General features: G+C 34.5%; 1 protein-coding gene across 4 annotated transcripts in view; it reads left to right on the top strand.

Moving 5' to 3' along the window:
• The first annotated feature begins 3,810 nt into the window (after positions 1 to 3,810).
• The window catches only part of LOC111057289 (beta-1,3-glucosyltransferase-like), a 280,534-nt gene continuing 258,730 nt past the window's right edge, over positions 3,811 to 25,614 (top strand). For 3 of the 4 annotated variants that reach the window (XM_039436983.1, XM_039436981.1, XM_039436980.1), the window contains exon 1: positions 3,817 to 3,948. In XM_039436983.1, coding sequence (XP_039292917.1) covers positions 3,885 to 3,948 — 64 coding nt within the window. In that variant the 5' untranslated portion in view covers positions 3,817 to 3,884. Of the gene's footprint in view, positions 4,047 to 25,614 lie in introns of all 4 variants that reach the window. The other variant, XM_039436982.1, reaches the window with a different exon arrangement.

Raw genomic sequence — 25,614 nt, 5'->3', positions numbered from 1 at the left:
GACATTCAGTAGAGAGTGAGTAGCAGTGAAAGAATGAGGATGTCTCGTGGAAGACAAAACGCTAGTGTTGCTCTAATCGATAAGATTAAGAAATTGAGGAAAGTTATTAGAGATAAACATAGAAGCATTGTACATTTGAAAAGCAATCTGACAATTACAGAGAAAAACTTTTTAAACCGATTATCACACCTTAGTTGAAATGGGGAAAACTAAATCTTCTCTCCACTCTGATCAGAGTTTTATACCAAAAAAGGAGGAACAAGAAGAAGAAGAAGGACGAAAGTATGGAATTGGGAGAAAAACATGATGATGAAACAATAGAAGTTGCATCACCATCAGCAGCTGAAAAAGATCTAAGCATGAACGAATCAAGTATATTTAATTCAACTAGGCTTGAGAGTGATACAAGCGCTAACATAAAGAAGATAAAGAATCAAGTGCTTGCACAATATTTGTATACATTTCATAGTGAAAAATTGGATAACTCGATTCCTTATGGAATTTCCTACGATTCTGACCGAAAATTATATTTATGGGTGAGATGGTTGTTAGCTTTGATAACTACTTCTTTTATATGATAACGAAAAATTCCGAATTACACATGGACTATTAGAACTGTTATTTGCGCAAAGACCGAATTCATATCTCTTTGATGAAAAAGATCTAAATAAATACAAGAAGATTTTATCAATAACAAAAGTTCATTTGGATAGACGAGGATATGTGAAACGTAACAGTGGTGTAAAGTCTCGCTTAATTCAAATGCTGTTTCCTGTTAAAAAACAAGTAAGAGAGGTTCTGGCTTATTGAAATTTGCAAAAAATACTTCTAGCAATAGAATTTACCAATATTATGACAACTATGACGAATTGGTTCAGAGACTTCATTTATTAAAATCATCAGAACTTGCCGGGCACTCAGCTCATGATGTTGAGATCGCATCAATTATAGAAGAATTGCGTGAAGGTAAAATTATTGTTTAGTTGCAGAATGAGCGTGCACAGATTCGGAGGTAAAAGCGAGAGAGTCGTCGCGAAAAAAGACATTGTATGGAATGAACCAGATCTTACCAGTTTTAGTGAGAGAATAATACAGGCAATTAATCAACAGGGTGTTAGTGAATCTCTGCATTCGTATTAGATTCGCAATTATCTAATATAGTTAAGAATATTGGATTGAACAAGATCGAAAAGGAACACATCTTCAGTACATTACAACAGTTATCTGACACTATCGATAGGGGACTTAAAGAGAAATCTATCAATTTGGAGAATTCTCTTCATGATCTCAAATCAACAACAGAGATATTCAGATCACACTTGAATACAATCAACGATAATAAAGTTGACAAGAATTATTTGGATGAGAAATTGAAAGTTATCTCAGACAAGATTAAAGATTTGCAAGTATTAGATAGAAATTATCTGAATACTAGATTGAAACAGCTTAGCACAGAACTTTTTACTAGAGTAAATGAAACTCATCATTATCTGTTGATAAGGAATATTGGATAAAACTGTGCGGCATTGAATAACATTGTTATATAAAACAAGAGTTAGAAGATCGATTATCTGCAATGACTAATACGATAAAGACAAATCTTATGGAGGGGATTGAACAATTTGTTTCAAAAAACGATTTGAATACATTGCTAACTACGTTTAGCGAAACTATGTATTGAAAAATGATCTGAGTAGTGAAATGCAAGCATTTATTAAGAAAGATGAATTACAAGCTACACTCAAATCAATTCGTGAGGAAATAGCAACTTCAATTAAAAATACAGAGAATGATGAAGTGACAAGATTACAATGTTCGGCTACATTCAACGATTATCTCACATTATTTATACACGAATAGCACCAAATAGTGCGAAATTATGCGAAAGTTAGTTTCCATATGAATTGGATTGAAGCGAAATCTCATAATTTGACAGAAGATCAAGTAGGTGATTTAATAACTGATAAGATGGGATTAAGTATCTATGCCGATGTTCTAAACCCTAAAGTTAGGATCATATCAATCTTAACCGATTTTCACTATGCAAATTGCTTGGGAGAAATAGCTACATTCTATTTCAATGTTCACATGCATTTTTCCAAGCTGAAACAAGAGTATGTAGTGTTAATGCACGAATTAGAACAGAGATGCATTCGTCCTTGTGAACTCTGCAAAAACGTGCCGATACTCAAGTATTGTATTCTGTAGTGTCTTATTTTTTACTAAAGTGATGAAATATCAGAAAATACTATTATTCAGAATTGTTATGTATTATTTTCAATGTCATTTTTTTCTCTTTCTTTTCAATAATTTAAAATGTGTTATTATTTCAAATGAGTAGATAACTTAATTATTGTTTGTTTTTAATCATATTATTTGTATTATTTTTTTGTATTGTTATAATACTTGATAGAGAGTTGAGTGTAAGAGAGGGTCGACTGCGCACTAACTTCGCTCTCTAAGAAAAATGAAGGCAGTCATTCTATTCTATTCATGTCACCATAATATATACGTATATATATTAAAAAGCAGATGACATCCAATTTATTAGAATAAATAGAATGCCTTCATCTTCATGTGTAGGCAACACACCGCACCAACTTGTTCCTGTGAGACTGACCTTGTCTAAGTGACACTTCACTTGTTCGAATGGGACTCTATCCCTCTATTTGTTCCAGTAACACTACTTGTTCCAGTGAGACTCACCTTGTCTCTGTTGGAACTAGTTCCTGTGAGACTGCCATTTATAGAAATACTTGCTCCTATGAAACTTGTCTCTGTGACACTAATATCGTTCAAAAACACTACTTGTCTCTGTGAGAGCTTGTCTCTGTGATACGGACCCGTCTGCAAGCAGTCACACACAACGACCTATTATATGTCACGGTGCGATGGATGAGAATGTTCAACAGGCTTGCACCATTTCTTGTATCTCTTCTGTTGATTCCTGTGAGGATTTGAAATTTCTGACTCAAGTAGAGAGGAGACCCAGTTGCCAGAACCTTGTGGAGGAGCATTAACACATGATTAATTCTACTGTCTCGAAGCTTCAATATACCCATCTGAGTGATGTAAGGGTTTATGTGAACGTCCCTTTCAAGTCCAAAGACGAATCTCACGCAGTAGTTCTGAGCCCTTTGCAGTCTTTCAGAGAGAGTCACTGTCATGACTGTCCTGTATGACCACATCTCCAAAATGGAAATGTGGAAATATCAAGTTCTTCACAAGCATTATTATATGATTATATAATATAATAAAATTTAATTTTTGATGTGGAGGGGGGGGGGTAATTTTTTAACCTGTTCCCCACCTCTTATTTTGCTTATATATCGGTTATGGTTGATGTACAAAAGTTGTTGTTGGTGGTACAAAAATATGATATAGACAAATTACAAGTTTGTTGTAGGAGAAAAAAAGTGTCCATCTGTTCCTCCCTAATTATTTTGCTTGAATCTCGGTTATAATTAGGGTACAAAATTGTTGTTGGTGGTACAAAAATGCTGTCTAGTCGGATTACTATTCCCTCGTTGGGGGGTTGGTGAAGAGGTGGACAGAGCCTGGAACATAGAATTGCTTCGCTCATTCAATAAAGCAGTCAGGTAAATTGGCTTCCTTCCACCTCCACCCGCCACCGCACTGAGCTAGAAGTATCTTTTCTTTTCATCAGTACAATAACTGAAGTTGACAGGTGTGTGGTTGAAAGATGTTATCTTATCTTTGTTTATATGATTACTATATCTGTACCTTATTGTTTACTGATTCTGTACAAATACAGAACTGATATAATAAGCATAATACACAGCTCTACGTGGCTTATTTCTTTCGTGCGAGTGCTAGTGATAGTATTTGATTCTCAATATTACTTCTCCGGCATATGATTTTCAATGCTATTTTTCCACGCATATTATTTTCAATGTAGGCTGGCCCGCTTCTCTTTACTTCTGACAGGTTATAATCTGCTCTATTTTCCGCTTATTCACTCATAAGATTTTTTTTCTTCAAGAAAATTGGAGTGTCCATCATTATAGTAAACGCAAATTGGAGAGGTAAGGTCTACAAATACAGGTCATGACACTTGTGTTCCTTATGGAGCGGCCATTATGTGGGGTCTTTTGAAGTATTCCAATCTGCTTATAACAAAATCATGCATTATGCTTTTTAAAAACAATATTCTTGTTCAGATAATATGTAAATTCAGGTTTTCGATTTTTTGATGAAATTCCAATAATAATTGGTTCAATAATTCATTTTTTATTATTAAAAATTGTTCTTATTCTTGTAACTTGTTATGATTCATAAGGCATTGGGACAAAAGGCAAACCTCAAAAAGAGTTTGAAGTTCCCAATCTAAAAATCAACAATTCAGTTCCTAGTTGGAATCTGAATATTATTATTCTGTTGTAAGAATTTATTTTACAATTCGAAGCCAAGCAATATTCCATGGACAATATAACAAAATAACACATAACGTTGTTCAATCTTTCATGATAACCGCTGATAATAATTTGAAAGTTTATAAACTAGAACCCCATAAAATGGCGACTTTGCAATGCATCACGGGATTGTGTCATGACCTTTATTCATAGAGAGAGGCGGGTATTCATCCTTGGGAGAGGCGGGTGATGGTGACTCCATCTATGAGTGAAATTGGTAAATTTCAAGCAATAAAAAAGTTCAAACAGTTCGTCTGCTTCGTGTATGTTCACATTTCAATGTAATCATAACCTAACTTCTAATAAAAAATATTTTTTTCCAATATTTTTTTGAATTCAGACATACATTTTATTGTAAATGTAGACCTATAATTTGGAATGGACATCAACAGCATTTCAAGCCTTCACTAAACCGTTGTAATTTATTGTACAAGTGACGAGTATTTGTTTGTTCTTCTCCAAGACATAGAATGAAACCTGATTTTAAAATTGTCATATGATTGACACATCTTCAATATTTAATGTGCATTTTCGTTTATGCATAAACTTCCGCAGTCGAGGACGACAAGCATTGTTGACATTCATATTGTCCAAATTTCAAGTGTGCCAAAAAAGCTAACCAAATAACTTTTCATCATAAAAAAATGAAACACAAATTTCGTGTCTATTATTCAAGAATAAAAACATTTCTAAAAGTATCAAAATATTGCCATTCGAAAGTATGTAAAAGTATAAACTCAACCACACCCATTAACAGTGGCGAGGCGTGACTTTTTGGCTCAGTCATCTCCAGGAACAATGCAGTTGAAAGTTTGAATGAAAAGCTGCACTCCCTCCCCTACTTTTAAGATAATGTTCCATTTTGGACGATTATTTATCGAGAAAGAGGACATCTAGTATAAGATAAGCCTACTATTCAAAATCCTAGAGTTGAAAACTATAGAACTTGGCTAAATCTCAAGCTCGGAAACTGGCCCTCAAATTAATTAAAAAAATTGAGATGAAATTCTTTATTCTATATTTATTCATACAACAAGTACATCATCAAAAATGACAGGGAGAGAAAAATAAGGAAACCTTGTGCTATTCCTCTCCCAAATTTAAAAAAGGTTACACAATGTCCGAAATAGGTTAATTCTTTAATTGTTCACTTCACTAAATTTTCAGTTCCAATATTTTCACAAAGTACCTAGATTTTTAAATTTAGAAGCTTCAAAACCAAACATAGAAGAAATAATAGTTGTTATTATCAATAAATAACAAATTGCAAACAAAATAATTATCGTATGGTTTGTAACACTGGCGCGGAACAGTGGAATCACAGAAAATAGCAGTGTCTCCGACCGTTTACTCCACCATGGTTTATGGGGAAAGTGAGAGTGATGATACAGAAGATTGGTGGTAACCAATGCTAAATACCATTACTGGATTCACATATTTTTGAGAATTATATTGAATGAATGGAACCGATGATGCAGTAGTCTACTTAATTCGAGCTTGGCACTTGAAAAAAATGTTTCTCTTTTGGTTTCTTCACCTTTTTTTGTATTTATTTTAAATATTTTCAATTTAATAATATACACATTACATATAAATTTCTGCCTCTGCTCATTAAAACATGATTGAACATAATCTTTTAGGCTAATTAGACAAATTGAAATCTACCCAATCTGAGATCCTCACCTTGTTGTGGTCGACGGCGGCATTTACGCACAAATGAAAACCCAGTTAATAACATAAATATGCAATTAAACTTGAAATCTACCAATTTCACACAGAGATGATGCCACCCATCACCCGCCTCATCAATTTGCGTTTACAATAAGAATAAACAATGGTTGAGTTCAAAGCCACTGATTGGTGAGTGAACGTGGCTCTGAATGAAGCACTGTTTGGTCGTTGAACGATGCATAGACTCACATGCAGTACTAGTATACTTGGAATTGAAATCGGCCATTGAGGGGGCAACCTGGAAGATTATTAGTAGTACCGGCTGAGCCTATTAGTAGTTTCTCGGCTGAGCACGCCACACTGAAAAACGTCCGCTAGCGGTAGTCTCCGAGTAGTGAGTCTAGTAGTGGGGGGAGGGCGTGACTACAGCACTCAGCACTGCGCTACCTCTTCGAATCGCCTGCCATGTATTCAGGTTGAGCGCGTCACACTGAGCTCGCTTTGTCTGCCGTACTACCTCTCAGCGAACTTTTGTTGAATCGCCTAGCAGGCGGTCGTAGGTGGTAGTGCGCCGTACTACCGCCGCGGTAGCGAACTCGGTGTGGCGCGCTCAACCTGAATACATGGCTAGCGATTTTTAAAACTTCGCTACCGCCGCGGTAGCGAGCTTGGTGTGGCGTGCCCTTTAATAATCAATGCTGTGTATCGTTGATTTATCCAACTTATTCGGTGAAGAATATAGTTGGTTGATAATTCAAATACTATGTCAATACTGGTAATAGAATAGACTATAACAAGATTGGTCTTGCATGAAGATAGGATCATAAATAAAGGGTACACCATTCAAAAGGTAAAAAATATATATAATTACATAAAAATATCAACGAGCAATAATAAAAAATAGAGCAACAAATATAAAAATAATATGAGAAAATATATATATTAAGAAAAAAAATCACAGACAGCTCACTAAAGATTTTACTTTGCTTATTTGCATTAATTAATAAATCATGTGCTTCTTTAATCAGCATATATTCCTTCAACTCATATGGCTTAGTTGTTGACTTGCAGTTGCTTGTCGAATAGAATTTATAAATCTTACATCCAATGAATATGAAAAAATATAAATATTAAAAAATATCTCAGGGCTTGGGTTCGGCCTCTGGTGGAATCCAGATAAATCAATTTATCTCATGAACATGAGCTTCATAAAAATCTTTAAAAATTACTGATAGAAAAGCTAAATGAGTGAGCATATATAATAAATCAAATATTAATTAATATTTCATCTGTGCATACTTAAATATTTAAATCTCATAGATTGTTCTTAATAGTATTCCCTTTATGTTTGAATATTTGCGCACATTTCAATATTACTTTTAATATTCAAATAACCCTTTGACAAGCTAGCTTTATTCAATTGTGACTATTTCATAGCACTGAGGGCCCTCCTTAATAACTTTTCAAATAAACTCACGTGTTGATTTTTCACAATTATGATGGCGATCCGGATTTGTTTCAATGTCCTAGGCCTTTTCTGGTGGGCTGCTGTTGTCTTCTCCAATGGGACTATTTAAATCCAATGCCTCATGTTATACTACAACCTCACTGAGTCTTATGGAATTTAATTTTTTAATTATCAAACAAATTTGAATTATTAACTCAAAATTATTTGAAAAGGGATCCAGTCTTGTGCTCTCAAAATTTATTGTTGGGCATCCCTGGTGACCTCTGGCAAGCAAGTGGGTCTGGATCTTCCCCAATCCTTTCACAACCATACTTCCGACTTTTCAATTTACATAAAATTTAAATATCCACTCTCATTGGTGGATTTTAAATACTCTGCTATGAAGTAATTTGATACTGTCAAATAGTCCATACAAAACTGTTATATTACTATCTATTGAGTGAATATTTTTAGTCTTAAACTATTACTTCACATTGGTTACACAAATCTATAAGCTCTTTAAAGATTACAAATTTTCATTATTTTTATAAATAATATGTGTACATTTTAAATTAATTCACTTTTAGTGCCAGTCAAATACTGCATTGTGATTGGTACATCCCAAAACTGCATCATATATCATTGCGCTGAATAAAGTTAGATCCCATTCCCTTTATCTTAAAAGTACTTATCAAAGAAGTTTGAGATAAGAATGAAACTAGCCTGACGCTGTGTGTTTCGGCTCTCGTTTGTGCTTCAAGTTTTGCGGGTTTTTCCGGGAGTTGTGAGTTGAATTTTGGTTGAGTTGTGTGACAGGGACTCATCTATGCGCCTGTGAATTTCTACGTATTGATCGTTTGAAAGTTATTAGTGTTTTTGTTTAAACAAAACAAAATTGTGACAAATCTATGTCGCGACAAGCTGAAGATTGAGATCGCTTCATCGCTGATTGATCGATGTCACCGTGTGGGTTGTCTCACATGGAAGCCTGGCGATACTCGGCCTAGACCTCGGGCTATACTGGTCAAATTCGTGAGCTACCAAACCCGACGAATGATCCTGACGGCGAGGAGGCGGCTCAAGGACTCGGCTGTCACTATTGGAGAAGATCTCACTCGGCGAAGACATCAGTTTCTACTTGAAACGGCGGGCAGGGTGGGAATCAGGAATGTGTTGAGTGTTGATGGTAGGATCCTCTGGCGTGAGGGTGATCGAATCCTGTCTAGTTAATTCGTCTAATACTTGAAATGGACTATTATGTATTCTGAATACCGTCCTGTATTAATTTAATGAACTATGATATTTGGATATGAGCTATAAGAATGGTGAATGAATATTATGCCTGAATATAAACTCTATTATGCATAAATTTCTCTTCAGTATCTTAAATTGTAATTTATTATTCTTCATGATACTATACTGTAATTTTTCCGGTTCTATTTCTGGTAATTGGTCATTAGTGGTGTGGGCGGGGTCACTAACTCCATACTTTTGGATTCATATAGTTGTATCTATTAATTGAATTTTTCCGGTTAGAATTTCCTTCATATGGTGTATAACAAGTTTAAGTCTCGAGGTTTTTTTTTCTAAACGGTCCTCTATTTCTTTTCATCTATTTATTTATTTTTCTATATTTAAATATTATTGGTTATTTATTTGTTCATTTCTTTCAATTGTATTATACGGCATGATTCCTCGGGATTTTGGGGTGGTGACCATTCCGCTCTTCGAATCTACTTGATCTCTTATCATTAATTTACTCTCTAACGTTCTTATTTATGTGGGCACTTAAAATTTTTGACTAGATTTGTCTTTTCACTTTGCTCTCTCTATTTCTCTCTCCTTCACCGTTCAATTTTATTTTTATTATTATCTTTATTTATTGTAGAGTCCATTTTATTTCTTCTACATATTAAGAATCATTATTCTCTCAACTTTTCTGCTCTAAAGTGTTATTTGAATGGAATATATAAACATTCGTTCTCCATTCTCGCTCCATTACAATCATTAAAGTGCGATATCTGAAATGCCAGTGTTCTTACTGATAATCTTGACCGACTTCTGTAAAGTGCAACTTTAACCTAATCTCTTTTGATATTTTATCTCTCTCTCTCGTTCTAATACTCTTCGTTGAGAACCGTTTCTATTTCAAGCTTGAGAGCCGAATCTAAAACCTGATGAGTTAAACCTGATTGAGTGTTGTAGCCTATGTTTTGCATCACGGCTAAAATCACATACTTATTATTATTACCGTATACTAAATATTAATATTTATTATTATACATTATACTCATTTTTATTACTATTATTCAACTTTCATTGTTCTTGTCTTAGTCAATTATGTTATTTTCCAACTTGTCTATCTATTATCAGAATGTAAGAGGACTTCGCACAAAATCTTCCAATTTTTATAGATCCTTACTAAGCACTGATCACGATATTATTGTGTTGACGGAAACCTGGTTGCATGATGGTATTGCCAGCTCCGAATTTTTTGATGAACGCTATAGTGTTTATCGGAGTGATAGGGGTGATGGTGATTGTCGTCTGAGGGGAGGGGGGTACTTATTGCAGTTAAAATATCACTGCATGCTGATTTATGTGATGAGCTTTCCGTAGCTAATAATGATTATGAGTCGGTAGGAGTTAAATTGAAGTTAAATGCTACATATTATCACATAAATGCAGTCTATTTACCTCCATCAATTCAGTCGAACACCTATCTCCAATACTTAGAATATATTGAATCTCTTCACGATTTACTTAATGGTAATTAATGTAATGATTATTGGAGATTTTAATTTACCAGAAATAACCTCCTGCACTTATGATCTTTCTTTGGGAACATCTAGAGCTAGGATTCTGAATAATTTTTTGAATTTTTATGATTTAAATTTGTATAACTCAGTTGTGAATAATTTGGGTAGGACTCTGGATCTTGTATTAAGTAACTTCCACGTTGAAGTTGTCAGGAGTGATGATTCCTTCCTCCCTGAAGACGGCTATCATCCTGCATTATTTGTTGAGGCCTCATATTCAGATTCTGGGACTAATAATGCTTCATCTGATACCCAGGAATTTCGTTATAATTATCCTAAGGGAGACTATCTTAAACTCTACTGTGGATTGAGAGACCGCTGCTGGGACTCTTTATTCGGTTGTGTTGATGTCGACTCGGCTGTGGATGAATTTTACAAAATACTGTACTCACACTTGGATGATTGTATTCCGAAGATTAAAGTGAAAGAGCACAATCCTAAATATCCTCCTTGGTTCTCTGCAGATATAGTATCTGATCTAAAGATGAAGAATAAATGTGCAAGGAAGAGGAAAGTTTCACCTCATCACGACAATCTTTTTAAAACTTTGAGAACCTCCTTGAAGACTAGAATTACTTTAGCATATAATAACTATATACATTCCATTCAATCTGGTCTGTGTGGTAATGTGAGAAACTTTTGGAGATACGTAAATTGCAAGAGAAAGACATCCTTTGTGGAGTCGACTATGACGCTGAGTGGGGAGTCCTACATTGGTCCTCATATTGTGGATGGATTTGCACGTTACTTCGAGTCAGTTTATGAGGCTGATACACCTGTTGCATCTGATGAATGCGGGGGTGGTCCGGGGATGTCTGGCGGCCTGGGATTGAGTGTAGGCATTGGTCATGTTTCTTCTGATGAGATCCTATCTGCTATAGCGGGATTAAAATCTGGTTGCTCTGAAGGCCCTGATTTTGTTCCCACATTTATTGTTAAGGGTTGTGCAGCAGTTCTTCTTGAACTTTTAAAGTTTATTTTCAATCTATCTATAAAAACTTCTAAATTCCCTGAAAAATGGAAGATTGCTCGAATAACCCCGGTTTTTAAGTCGGGGAAAAGAACAGACATAAGGAATTCAAGACCTATTTCTATTTTGAACTGTTTTTCCAAAATTTTTGAAAAAGTACTACATGCAATTATACTTGGACAGGTCAAGAGAGTTATTGCAGAGGAGCAGCATGGTTTCTTACCAGGGCGCTCCACTGTAACTAATCTAATGGTATTCAGCAATGACGTGTCCACAGTGTTAGACGGTGGGGGAAGGGTTGATGCCATATATTTCTAAGGCATTTGATACAATAAATCACAGATTGTTAGTTAAGAAACTCAGAGTAATGGGTTTCTGTGATAACTTAGTCAAACTTCTGGAGAGTTACTTACATTTGAGATTGCAGTATGTTATGATACATAATCATAAATCTGATTCCTTTTATTGTTCATCTGGCGTGCCACAGGGCTCTAATCTTGGGCCACTACTTTTTCTATTATTCATTAAAGATCTTCCTTCATTTGTTAAAAATTCTTCTTGCCTCATGTACGCTGACGATGTTAAACTATTCAGAGAAATAAAGAATGTCAATGATTGCATTAACCTTCAGAGGGATGTTGATAGTTTATTAGTCTGGTGTGAAACTAATAAACTGAAAATAAATGTGACCAAGTACAAAGTTATTAGTTTCACTCAACAGTTGGCTCCTTTTGAAAATATATATAATATTGGTGGTACCCCTTTGGAAGAGATGGAAACTTTCAAAGAGTTTACCAGTGATTTTACTTTTAATTGTCATGTGGACCTCATATGCAGTAGGGCTAATCAGCAGATGGGTTTCATCTTAAGGACATGCTCACCATTTAGTGATGTTGCCCCTCTCTTATTCTTATACAAGTCACTAGTTAGAAATCTCCTAGAATATGCCTCTGAGATCTGGAATCCATATTGCAATGGCCAAATTCTCATTCTGGAGCGTTTACAAAACAAAATTTTTGAGATATATGTATTACAAGAAGTTTACTGTCTACTGTCCATTTGATATCCCAACTGATACGCTGAGGTGTATATTTGGAATTGAAACATTAAAATCAAGGAGGGATGTCAGATCCCTTATTTTCCTTTACAACTTACTTAACAATGAAATAGATTCTGCTTATTTACTTTCTAAACTTAATATCTACATATCATCCATAGCTCGTCGTTCTTCATTTTCTTTTCTTGTAACACGCTCCAGAACAGAGAGTCATTATAACTCTCCAATTAATAGAATCCAAAGGCTTTTCAATCTCTTTTCTGGGCGCCTAGACGTCTTTGGGTGCTCTCGTGGCAGATTCCGCAGCACACTGAAGGGCTTAATTTAGGATAGATATTTGTTGCCAGGTTTCCGTATGACATTTTATGACTCTTTTTTTCTTCTCAGTGCCCACATGATTCTTTGTTATTTCTGTATTGCATGGTTTGTACCCATGTAAGATATTTTAAGTGCATATTTTCCCACCTCCCATATTTCATCTTGGAAAGTAGTTTCGACAATAGATAGGGTAACATGTGATTGGAAATTAACTCTGTATTATCCATGCTTGATACAGAAATATGATTTTCTAACATTCTTATGTTACTTCAGTATTTTACTGTACTATCTCAACTAATGTATTGCCAATAATTTTGTGTTCTTAAAAAAGTAGGTTTATTGTCAGTATAGAAATCAACACTTTTGTACAGTTTTCCATGGATTTCATTTCATAATTTCTTCATTCATGAATTTGTACAGTGTATACAATGAATAGTGTCAAAAATATACAGAGTGATTCTTAATTATGGTAAAATAATTTAATACGTGATAGTAAAGGAAAAAATATGAAAAAAGTTCTCATAAACATATATTTATAAATGCTTCATTAGCATGCTATACAGTATGAAAGATTTTGCCCATAATTCAGTTCCTCTGATGCTGAATTGTTTGGGGGCTAGTTTTTGAAAAACTTATGCGGGATTCATATGAAAAAATATCTAAAAAATTGAATGAAACTAGTCTGAAAGCTGTAGTGTGAGTAGTTTTTGAGAAAAAAGTTGAAATATGCAAAAAATCCAAGTAGAAAAACACAGACTTCTACATTTGATGCCCAATAACCTCCTTTAATGACCAGTAAACAAATATTTTTTCACAATAAAAATTGTAGAGAATTCAATTCTGAAAAGAATTATGTGAGCTGTGTAAACTAAATTTGAATAGAAGTTGTATAAAATGTTTTTATATGTAGTACATTACACCACACAAATTCGCTGCTTTATGAGGAGAGAACTAATAACTCATAGGTTGTAGCTGATTGCGAATAGAATATGCGGTTTTTTATGAAAAGTTTGCTTCTTATATGAAAGTAACATATCTAAATGACAGTAAACTTAAACCAAAAGACTAGAGATGATGTTCAAAGTTACCTCCTTTGTTCTGAATGCATTTGTTCAGACGTCTTCTCATCGATTGTTGGACTTGTTCAAATATTTCAGGAGTCTGCTTTATCATTTCTATTCTGTTCAAAATCTTTAATTGGAGTTCTTCAATGGTATCAATCGGAGTATTGTATACTAAGGTTTTCAAGGGTCCACAAAGATAAAAGTCCAAAGAATTTAAGTCTGGTGACCTAGCTGGGCCATGGTACTGGCCCACCTCGGCCTATCCATTGATTTGAGAAGCTGTGATTCAGGTGTTCACGAACAGCAACACTGAAGTGTGCTGTAGCTCCATCATGCATAAACCAGATGTATGGCGCAACTGAAGAGGTACATCTTCAAGTAAGATAAATAGCTCCTCTCTCAAAAAGTTTGAGTAGATTATGCCATTAAGCCTGGGAGGAAGCTCGAACAGAAGTAGATGATCTCCTATGATTCCTGCCCAAATGTTTACTGAAAACTGATGTTGTGGACGATTAGGATTGATGGCATGAGGATTCTCATCTGCCCAAATATGTTGGTTGTGGACGTTAACGATAGCTGTTCTTGTAAAGTGTGCCTCGTCAGTGAATAAAACGGTTGTTAAAAAGTTTGGGTTAACAAGTTTTTCTCAAAACCATCGGCAAATACCAGCATGGAGAATACAGTCTCATGGCAATAGACAACTTTCTGGAGGATGTATGGATGTAATAAATAAAAAATTTCAAATTTCAAATTGCTGCTCTTTTAGTATCCTCCAAATAATAGATTGATTGACATTAAACTGCACTGACAATTCTCTCGTGCTCTTCTCTGGATGTTCATACATTTCATTAAGAACTTGTTCTTCTAACTCAACAGTCATAGTAGATCGGGGTCTGCCTGCATAAATGTGCTCTTTCGATATCAAAAAACCACTTTCAGACAGTCGTTGATGAATAGTGGCAGAAACATTAAACTTGGACATACTCGGTAAGGAAAGTTCTCTTGATACAAATGTCTTGCTTCAGTACTATTACAGTGTCCCATTCCATATATTAAATGCAGCTAACTTGTCAGCTAATTTGGAGTATGGATAATGTCTGAAATTACATACCATTTTTGAAAAAAGTTAACATTTAACACAAAAGCAAAGTAAAATGATTACAAATAACTGGTTAATAGATGAAACAAAAAACAAAGTGCGGTTACAGTAGGCCTATCTTACAGTTTGTTGTTTTGTTCAACAGTGAGCTAAAATATTTCTGAAAAAAACTTCCAGCTGATAATTTCTTTTGAATATTTTTTTTATTTAAAACAAAATAAATCAGCAGTTTTGGAACAGCTGTTATTCAAATCCATGTTTTATTTGCAATCAGCTACAACCTGTGAGTTATTAGTTCTCTCCTCATAAAGCAGCGAATTGTGGTGTAATGTACTACATATGAATACATTTTATTCAACTTTTATTCAAATTTAGTTCACACAGCTTACATAATTCTTTTCAGAATAAAATTCTCTACATTTTTTATTGCGAAAAAATATTTGTTTACTGGTCATTAAAGAAAGTTATTGGGAATCAAACGTAGAAGTCTGTGTTTTTCCACTTGGATTTTTTGCATATTTCAACTTTTTTTCTTAAAAACTACTCACACTACAGCTTCCAGACTAGTTTTATTCAATTTTTCAGATATTTTTCCATATGAATCCAGCATAAGTTTTTCAAAAACTAGCCCTCAAACAATTCAGCATCGGTGAATTTCACCAGAGGAACTGAATTACGGGCGAAATCTCTCACTCTGTATAGCTCGCTAATGAAGCGTTTATGGATATATGTTTATAAGAACTTATTTTCACCTCTACTATCACGTATTAAATTATTTCACCGTAAGTAAGAATCACCCTGTATATCTTTTATTAGATACATTTAAAAATAAAACATCTACAGAATACAACAATACAATTCAACTCATAGGAGCTGATCTCATTCATTCTGATATTCTTCTATATTATAAAGAGCTCTTTCAGTTAAATATATATCCAATTCCAATTTGAATTTATTGGGATTCGGCTCTTGTTGGATTCTCGTCGGTAGCTTGTTATAGAACTTGGCTCCTATGTATGTGGGCTCCTTCTTGTAGAACTCAAGTCTATGTCTTTGCAAATGTAAAAGTTTATCTCTGTTTCCTCTTATCTCTAGTGCTGTACCTATAATTATGTCCTAACGTCAAAATATTCCCAAGATTTTCTTTCACACACATAATTGTCTCAAAGATGTAAAGACTGTAAACTGTCTTATTAAAGTGAGCGAAATGTTCTTTAACTGATGCTATGGGGTCTAGGTGTAAAATTATTCTTATAGCTTGTTTTCGTGATTTGAGAATTGAATCCATAATCTGATTTGAAGTAGATCCATAAAGACTTATACCAAAATATATTATAGAGTGTATGTAGGCAAAATGAATCATTTTCCACGTTTCCATTTTACAAAAGGGTGACATTTTTCTAAGAGCATATAATCCACTCGATATACCCGTGACAAAACCCTTGTGTCATGTTCTGTCCAATTCAAGTTTTGATAACTGCTGTATTGTGAATGTGAATAGGTTCGTTTTACTCATAATAATTATTAATCTATTGTTCATCAGATGTTCTGCCAAAGTGGAGAGGTTTGATTCTGCTATTCTCTCAATTTCATTCTGGGATTTGGCTGATATTTTTAGGTTTGCGTCATCAGCATATAAAACTAGCTCACTATCGCCTTCGAGATACGGTATACCTTTCAGATAACAGATAAAGAGAATTGGTCCCAGAATTGAGCCTTGGGGCACACCGCACCTACTTGTTCTCATTTTTGAATTGAAGGTATTCCTGAATCCCTTGTGATTAGACTGACTGTGATTGTGACTGTGATTGTGACTGTGATTGACATATGACTTATTTGAACAAACATTTTCCTGTTCATGATGTATGATTTAAACCACTTGTAAGATACACCTGTCACCCCTAACTGACTGCTCTTTCCGAGTTATCTATTGAGTCAATGACAGATTCGATAAATTTTGTTGCTGCTGTCTTGGCTGATTTTGTTTTACGGAACCCATGCTGGAAGGAGTCGAGAAGTTCATTTTTCTCCAAATACTCAAGAAGCTGGTCAGAAACTACACGTTCATAAATCTTGGAAATTGCTGGTAATAAAGAAATCAGACAGTAATTGTTGATATCACTTTCATCATTCTTTTTATGTACTGGGATAATTTTTGAAATTTTCAACTGCTCGGGAAATATTCCGGTAATAAGAGAAGAGCTTATCAGATGTAGGAGTGGCTTCAACAGAACTTTTTTGGCCTTTTTGATGATGGTGATTGGTATGTCATCGTATCCTGCACTGTACTTACATTTTAAACTAGAGATAATTTTATCAAGTTTCTTGTAATCAATAGTTTCGAATCTAAATTCTTGATTAATGACATTTGCAAAACCATCTCTTTGTGTTGAGTTTTGAAAGTCTCCTATATATATTTCCTCTTTCGAAAAGTAATTTAAGAAAAGTTCACATATTTTCTTTGGATTAGAACAAATCTGTTCTCAACTTTTTAAAGTTAGGTTTTTAAATAGTTTATTTCTATTTCCAACCTCCGTGTTTATTATTCTCCAAGTCTCTTTTATAACATTTTAGAAATTTTTCATTTTGTTATCGTAATAGTTTTTTGCTTTGGATTAGTTTTGCCCTTAATATCCTAGATCTTTCATCAAGATTAATATTTATAGTTCTATCCCTGATTAATCTTGCACTATTAGTTTGATGGATGAGTTCTTCCTTATCTACTTTCAACTCTGGTGGTATCCATGACTTTTGGTTAATATTCTGTTTCTCTAACTTTCTTGGAAAATATGTATTAAAGTAATGGGAGAAGGCTTTATTGAAAGTATCATATTTACATTTGACGTCGGAGTTGAATACATCAAGCCAAGTTTCCTGACTTAAAGCTGAAATGAACATAGAGATGTTGTCATCAGAGAAACTTCTACAATATTTAAATATAAATTTGTTATCTTTTTTACTGTTTTTTGCCTCATCTATTTTTATCTCAACAAGCTGTGCATCATGATCAGATAGTTGTGTATTTATTCCAGAAACACTGATCATCGAGCTGTCAATATTCGTAAAAACATTGTCAATGATTGACTCTGTAGTTTCTGTGATCCGAGTAGGAAAATCAACCATGTACAAGAAATTATAAGCAGTAAAAGAACATTAATCACCTCTCCACTAGAGCGAGTACTTTTTGTCATGTCTATATTGAAATCACCAATCAATATTACATCTTTATACTTATGATTTGCAATATCCAACAACGTGTTTAGTTACTGGATAAAAATACCTTCGTTTGTAGGTATTGAGGATCTATACAAACCAAAATCAGCATCTTTCTTCCACAATGTGTGCATTCCAACATACATATTTCTAATATTTCATCTTCCATAAGATCTGAGATATTTTCAATTTTAACCGGTTAAACATTCTGTAAGTTTTTGTGAGTGAGTATCATTACACCTCCCCCTGGTAGTTTTCCCTCGTGTAAGAAGTATTTAAAACATAATTTGAAACATTATTATGAGAGGTATTTGATGAGAATAAACTTTGTGCTCAGTAAGAACAACTATGTCAGGTTTTATGTCATCTAAAGTGATTTCTAGAGATTCAATAGCTGCAGAAAGATGTGTCTGATATTTTGAAGTAATATTTTGACTTCTTTGTTTAAATTACCTATTATCGATTTGTTTGATGAATTTCTTCTACTACAACAAATATTATTTCTACTATTATTATTAGAGTTCATGACTTCTATACCTTTGTCAGTCTTAGTTACACAGTCTTGTTCAAGATTTTGTCTGATATGGAAATTTCTAAAAAATCAGTTTCTTCAAAACACACACCAGCCGACAGTACACCATTATCCACTATTTGAGAAGAATCCAGCCGATCAGAATGGAGCACTGAGCTCACTGAGAGAGGGAAAACTGTTGGATTGGTTGTTATAGGTATTTTTCCGATTGAAGCAGCAATATCCAATATGATTTTTCACTGATATACTTCTTCCCCCGATAGTTCAGGTGTAGACCATGTGAAGTGTGGAACCGCGGCCCCAAAGAGCTCAAGAGTAGTTAGAGGAGTGTTTTGATAATTTTTCCAAACGTTCATCAGTTCTCCGATTCTCCTTATGGGCAAGACCAACTGGGAAGATCATGGCGATGCGGCACTGAGGAAATTGAAACATTGGTATGCTGTAACCCCTCAAGTCTACGTTTGTACAATCGGATAAAATTATCAGCCTCATTGCAGGCAACATCATTAGTTCCAGCTATAATCACAACAAGGTCCTTTTCGTCCATATCAGAGCATACTCTCACATTCTTCTGTGACCTTCTCATATTTTGCGCCCGGTTTCATCAAAAAACTCTATAATCCCTCTTTGAACGAATTATATTGGAAACCCTCCTGCCCTGACTGGCAGAGAAACATCTTATTTTAGCTTCATGAGTTCTTCTCCTAAGATTGCTACTTTGTGATTGTAGTTTGTTAGCACCTTCAGCGGATACACCAGAGCCTTCAGAGACTAAGTTCTTAGCTTCTCGTCCTGAGAAAGCCCTCTTAAATCTCTCCTCCATCTCAACCCCATCCTCCCAGCGACGTTGCCTCAATTCCATCAATTCTAGTTGTTTCCCTTTCAACTCTTTTTGAAGATTTGAGCAGTCTGGACATGTAATCTTTGTTTTCGTTTGAGTTGACTCATTTAACAAAACTCTTACATTCAACAGTTTCTAGTCCATTTACTATTGACTGAGCACCGTTTTCGTTGACTATGGCTTCTCTTTCTCTGATAATCTCCCTCAATTTCAATTTCCAATTTCAATTTATTGGAAAAAAAAGATACATTGTAGTGAATGTAGTTAATCAGTGTGGATGCGACAGGCACACTGCCCAAAACCGCACTCCACACAAAATAATAAAAGAATAATAAGAAAACAAGAACAACTTATACAGAAATTGAACAAACTTCAGAATTACATGCTAAATCTTAAGATAAAATACTAATTATTTATATCATTAAATGCTATTCGTATTGTACAATATAAATAATTTCAATTAAAATAAGAAAATACGTTTAATTGAAATAAGAATAGAGAGAATAAGTTCAATATGAATGAAAAAAAAAGTCGACCATTTAAACTAAAACCTCAATTCATCCTCGGACTCCAACAAATCATTTACCCTTAGTCTCATTTTTTTTTTATTCCATTTTCAGACTCCTCCTCAATGCTCAAAAGACTCCTCAAAGATTTGGACTCTCCTTTGTATTTCCTCATCTAATTTCTCCCTGAGATAAGAGTTCTCCTCTGAAACCTCTGTCAAGTTGAAGTGCAAATCCGAGTTGGTTTTCATGCAGGCATCAAGACTATTCAATGTATAAATCAAATGAGGAACAATGTCAACTATTGAGTCACTTGAATAGCGTGAAGAAATGACACCGAGTGCGTCATGTAACTCTATGGCCAACTCAATAACCTCATCATGCATCAGTCCCCCGCTCAGTGCCCACCATCCTCACTCGACAATCTAGAGATCTCACTGAGAAGTGACCTTGTAAGCATTTTACTCATTCTGCAGTGTCAAATTAGAAAATAGAATTACGGAAATAACTTGAAGAAACTTTTCAATAATTAATTGCCTGGTATGACAGGAGCTTTGATATTGTGGGTTACTGGGAATAGAGAGGAAATAAAAATGAAATACTCTCTGCAGGACTCTAATGGCTTAAGACCTTTAATCGCTCTCACAGCTCTCTTTTGCATTCTAAAGATTCTATCTAAATTTTTGAGACTGGAGCCCCCCCAAACCAATATTGCATACCGAATATGTGACATTATGAGGGCATGATATACTGTACATGTTAAGATAGTGTTCCCAGTACTTAATCTTGAAATCTGCCTGAGTGCAAACACTCCAGATGATATTTTACAGCACAAATGATCAATATAGTTATCCCAAGACAAGTTCTGGTCCAGCAAGACACCTAGAAATTTCACAGACAGAGGTTGTTCAACATTCACTCCATTTATTTGAACGTTTATCTCTTCAAGATCTCTATAATTATTTCTATGTTTGAACTGCAAGAACTGCGTTTTAGTTTCGTTCACTTTGAGGTTATGTTGACTGAGGAATTGGGCTATGGCATGTACATTGACAAAAGTATCTAATTCTAATTTTTCTGCATCCTTTGCACTACAAATGTAGGATGTGTCGTCAGCATACATCAAAACCTTACCACTTGTTATTATTTGTGGTAAATCGTTAACATATAAAATGAATAATAATGGTCCGAGGATCGAACCCTGTGGTACACCTGTTTTTATTCTAAGACTATTTGATCTGTATTTAATTTTTTGCCCATTTTCTTCTCTAGTCATCTCCACACACTGACTTCTACCCACAAGATAGGATTTGAACCACTCAAGCTCCACATCAGTAACTCCCACATATTCCAACTTTTTCAACAAGATAGTGTGGTCCACACAATCGAATGCTTTGCTCATATCGAGAAAAACTCCCACTGCCCTTTCACCATTATCCATTCTATCTATTACATTCTCCACAAGAGACGCAATGGCTGACCTGGTTGATTTATCCTTCTGAAATCCATGTTGCTCGGATGACAAAATTCCATTTCGAAACAAATGCTCCACAAAACGAATTAACATTGCTTTTTCATAGATTTTACCCAGTGCATTCCCTATAGTGATTGGTCGAAAATTATTTGCCAGATTTTCTTCGCCACTCTTGTGGATTGGTACTATCTTCGACTCTTTCAATTTCTGAGGAAATACACCACACTCCAAGGACTTATTCACCAATACTGTTAATGGAGCAATTAAATACTTTTTACAACTTTTTATAACAACAGTTGAGATCCCATCAAGACCAGTTGCCCTCTTACTCTTCAGGGAATCAATAATTTCGAGAATTTCTGTTTCTGTGAAAGGAGCAACAACCATCTTTTCAATATGGCTTGAGTCATTTTCTGTTTCAACACATGATTGGGTAAAACCATCCAAAACTGAGTCTTCAATGTTTGAGCCAACTTCCTGGAAGAACTTATTTAGATATTCACAAATCTCGTTTCCATCTTTCAAAACATTGCCCTCTTTTGTTTTCATACTACCAATGTACCTGTTACCATTTGTTTGCCTTGATCCAGTTTTTTCATCATTTATGATCCTCCATACACATTTATTCAGGTTATTTGACGCACTCAAAGTATCCACAACGTAATTGCTTTTTGCTCTTCTTATCGCATTTGTATAGTGCTTTTTCAAGTTCATGTACTCTCTCTCTTTTGTTGCATCTCTACTCTGCGAGAATAATTTGAAAGCATTTCTTACATCCTGTCTCAATTGTAATATATCCTCAGTGATCCACTTATTTTTATTTTCCGTACAGCTCATTTTAATTCTCTTTATTGGACAGGAAACATTGAAATAATAATCAAGCGTTTTTGAAAATTCCAAAAACTGATTGCTTGGATCAACCTCACTATACATACTTCTCCACTTCTCTCTGGATAAATGGTTATTAAGACAGTTCAGGTTACTTGTAGACATTTCTCTAATTTCTTCAATACATCTTTTCATTTTTTCAGCTACATACAAACCACTGGTCACTTTCAAAAACTGAAATGTGTGATCGGATAGTTCAGAGCTTCTCACTGCCACTTCACAGTCATTTATGTTGGTGATTATATTATCGATTATTGTTTGTGAGTTTCTAGTGATTCTAGTGAACTTATTCACTTTTATGGTAAGATTATTCACAGTAAATATGTCTCTAAACGTATCACTCATAGAGCTCTTCACATTCAGATCCACATTGAAATCGCCAGCAATTATTATATTATCATACTTGTTTGTCAGATCATGCAAAACTGTATCAATTCGATCACAGAAATTATTCCACTCTCCATTTGGTGATCTGTATACTCCAACAATCACAAACTTCTCTCTACCTTTTCCTATTTCCACTCCAGTTATTTCCATATCCATTTCAATCGAACAACTATCTAGGTAGGGGAGTTTACGGACTTTAACAGTATTTTTTGCTAGAATACAAACTCCACCACTTCTGTGTAATTTTCTACAAAAATTTGCATTTATGTTGTAGCCATCAAATTTCAACTGTGATATTTCAGCATCTGTGAGTCCATGTTCTGTAAAAACAACAACATGTGGAGATTCAGCTTTCAAAAATACATTTATCCTATCAACTTTATTTCTTATATATTGTATATTTTGGTGAATAAGAATTAAATCGTTTAAACACTTTGAGTGGTTTGAATCTTTTTCCATACTCTCTGTATCCGTCAGCAAAGGAAGATCAAACCGAATAACTGTACTAGGACACATCAAGGCTTCTTCCCTCTCTTCAGCCATCTCACTAAAAAAGAATCTTCGCTCACTGCACTGTTGCAAGGTGATTTATTTACAATTATTTCTGCCAGTCTAGTGCACAGGATTTCTTTCCCCGATCCATTGAGATGAAGCCCATGTTGAGTGAAATTTTCCCTCCTCAATCTCTCATTGAGAAAACAAATACTTATCCTCTTTACATTCTTTCTTGAAATACTATTTATGTGTTTGTGTATTATTTCGTTCATCTTGTTTATCGAATGGTTCAGGTCGGGTCTGTCGAAGCGATTTGGAATAGTTGTCATTATAAGATTTGTTTTCAGACTTATTGGAACCAAGATATCAAGTACTTTCTTCACATCATTAACATTCTGCACTGTGTTAGCCTTAATGTCATTTGTGCCACCCATAACTATAAGATAATCATTTGGACCAAAATTTTTCGTTTGCCTATCAGCTCCTTCAACAATTTGACTCAGTGTAGCATTTGGTTTGAAGAAAACCTGGGTTTCAAAATTTGGAAGTTTTTCACCAATAAAATCCATTATTTTTCTTCCATGGCTATCCGCCAAAATTAATATTTTATTTCTAATGATAGTATTCTTTTTTAAATTAGTATAATTTTTCCTCTTCACTTGTACATGTGACTCAACTTTATTTCCGTTTTTCTCGATCACATCATTACTACCATCTTGATCCTGTCTTATCACCCTATTTTTATTTTGGGTTTTGTCAGTTTGGGCAGATGATTTTCTTTTACTATAATTTTCATCTATATTCTCAATTTCCTTATTATACATAGCCAATTTTCCAGATTTGCTGAAAACATTGAAAGAGTTTTCTACTCTTATTGCACCACACTCGAAAGATGAATCAATTATAGTGTCACCCGGCGAATAGAAGTTTCTTAATTCTTCTGTCTCAATTTTCAGAGATTTATTCTCGGCTCTCAATAAGATATTTTCTGCCTCCAGAACTTCTATTGTTGTCAACATTCTCGCATTGTTTTCAATTATGTTTTCATTTTCATGTTTCAATAAGGCTTGATCTTGGAGGGCCGTTTCAAGTTCATCAATATTCGCCTGGAGAGACTCTAACAAGGAATTTTTTTTCTCCAACTCTATCTGTAAGCTCATAGAATGTGCAATTATGTCGTCTCTTTGTTTTTGGAGTTCAACTTCCCTTAGAGATTCATTTATTAATGACACACAAGGTGATGGAGAATCTCCACGATAAGACTGTCCTTCTTTATCAGTTATTACTGAATCCTCATTAATCGAGTCATTAAAAAGCTGATTTAATTTATTTTCAGGTGGAGAATGGTTATGTAAGTTGTTAACATTGATTTCTTCAATCTTCGTAGCATCTTTGTCGGTTTTCAAGGTAGCCTTACAAGACTTAAATAGACAACGCCATTGAGCTAGACCAGATGTATTAAAACCTGTTAGTCTATACGAAAAATCTCTAAAAGTGAGTTTAGGATTACCCTTATTAGTTTTACTTAAGATGATATCATCCATTTCCATTCAAAGATCGAGTTTAGACGATTAGTTAGTACCGTATGACACAGTCGCTCAGCAGAAAGTGAATCAAAAGAATGAGTGAGAATAAATTAGTTAATTTTGTAAAATTGATAAAAGGATAAAAGTCTTACATTTCGAACTTGCAATAAACAATTACTACCGAGTTTGCCCAATAATCAAATAGAGTCCAATCCAAATAGGAAGAGTGAAACAGATTGACATAGGATGTATCAGTTATCAGAGTTAAAAAAGGAAATTAATAAGAGTAATATTTAAAGCGCTTAGAACGCTGTTGAGTCAGAAGAAGCAACAATTGATATTGGTACCAGGGGGGTATCAGGTGACTAGATGGAATCTCACAGATAAAGTGTAAGAATATATATTTTGAGTGATAATGAAGTCTACTACGTTTATAAAGATAAAATTCGGGAAGTGATACTTTGAGCTAGAAAGGAGACAATTCAAAACAAGAGACTACACTACTCTATCGCACTGAAACAAACAAACTGATTAGATAGTTTGCTTTCTTTCGTATGAAATAAACAGTTAATAATTGAGAAATATATTTCAGAGTTACCGTTAAATAGTTTAGCCCACTTCTCACTTCAAACAAGTAAGGATAGTTTGTTTAAGGTAATGTGGCGCTTGTGAATCCAAACATATAAATCGTGCGTATCCCGTCCAGTTCCGGGACAAGCGCGACAGATATCCTGAGCAAGGCCGCACAGGGTTTACAAATTATTCACCCATATACGACGCTTACAGGGACAGTCTTGGAACACATTGAATTTGTTTGCCACTTACAAAATAGAAATAAGTTATGATAAATAATGACCATTTATGAATTCGTTCT

This window comes from Nilaparvata lugens, chromosome 10 (assembly GCF_014356525.2).
Source record: "Nilaparvata lugens isolate BPH chromosome 10, ASM1435652v1, whole genome shotgun sequence".
NCBI classification, from domain to species: domain Eukaryota; kingdom Metazoa; phylum Arthropoda; class Insecta; order Hemiptera; family Delphacidae; genus Nilaparvata; species Nilaparvata lugens.
Note: the sequence above shows the minus strand (reverse complement) of the source record. Positions and strands in the feature narration are given on the sequence as shown.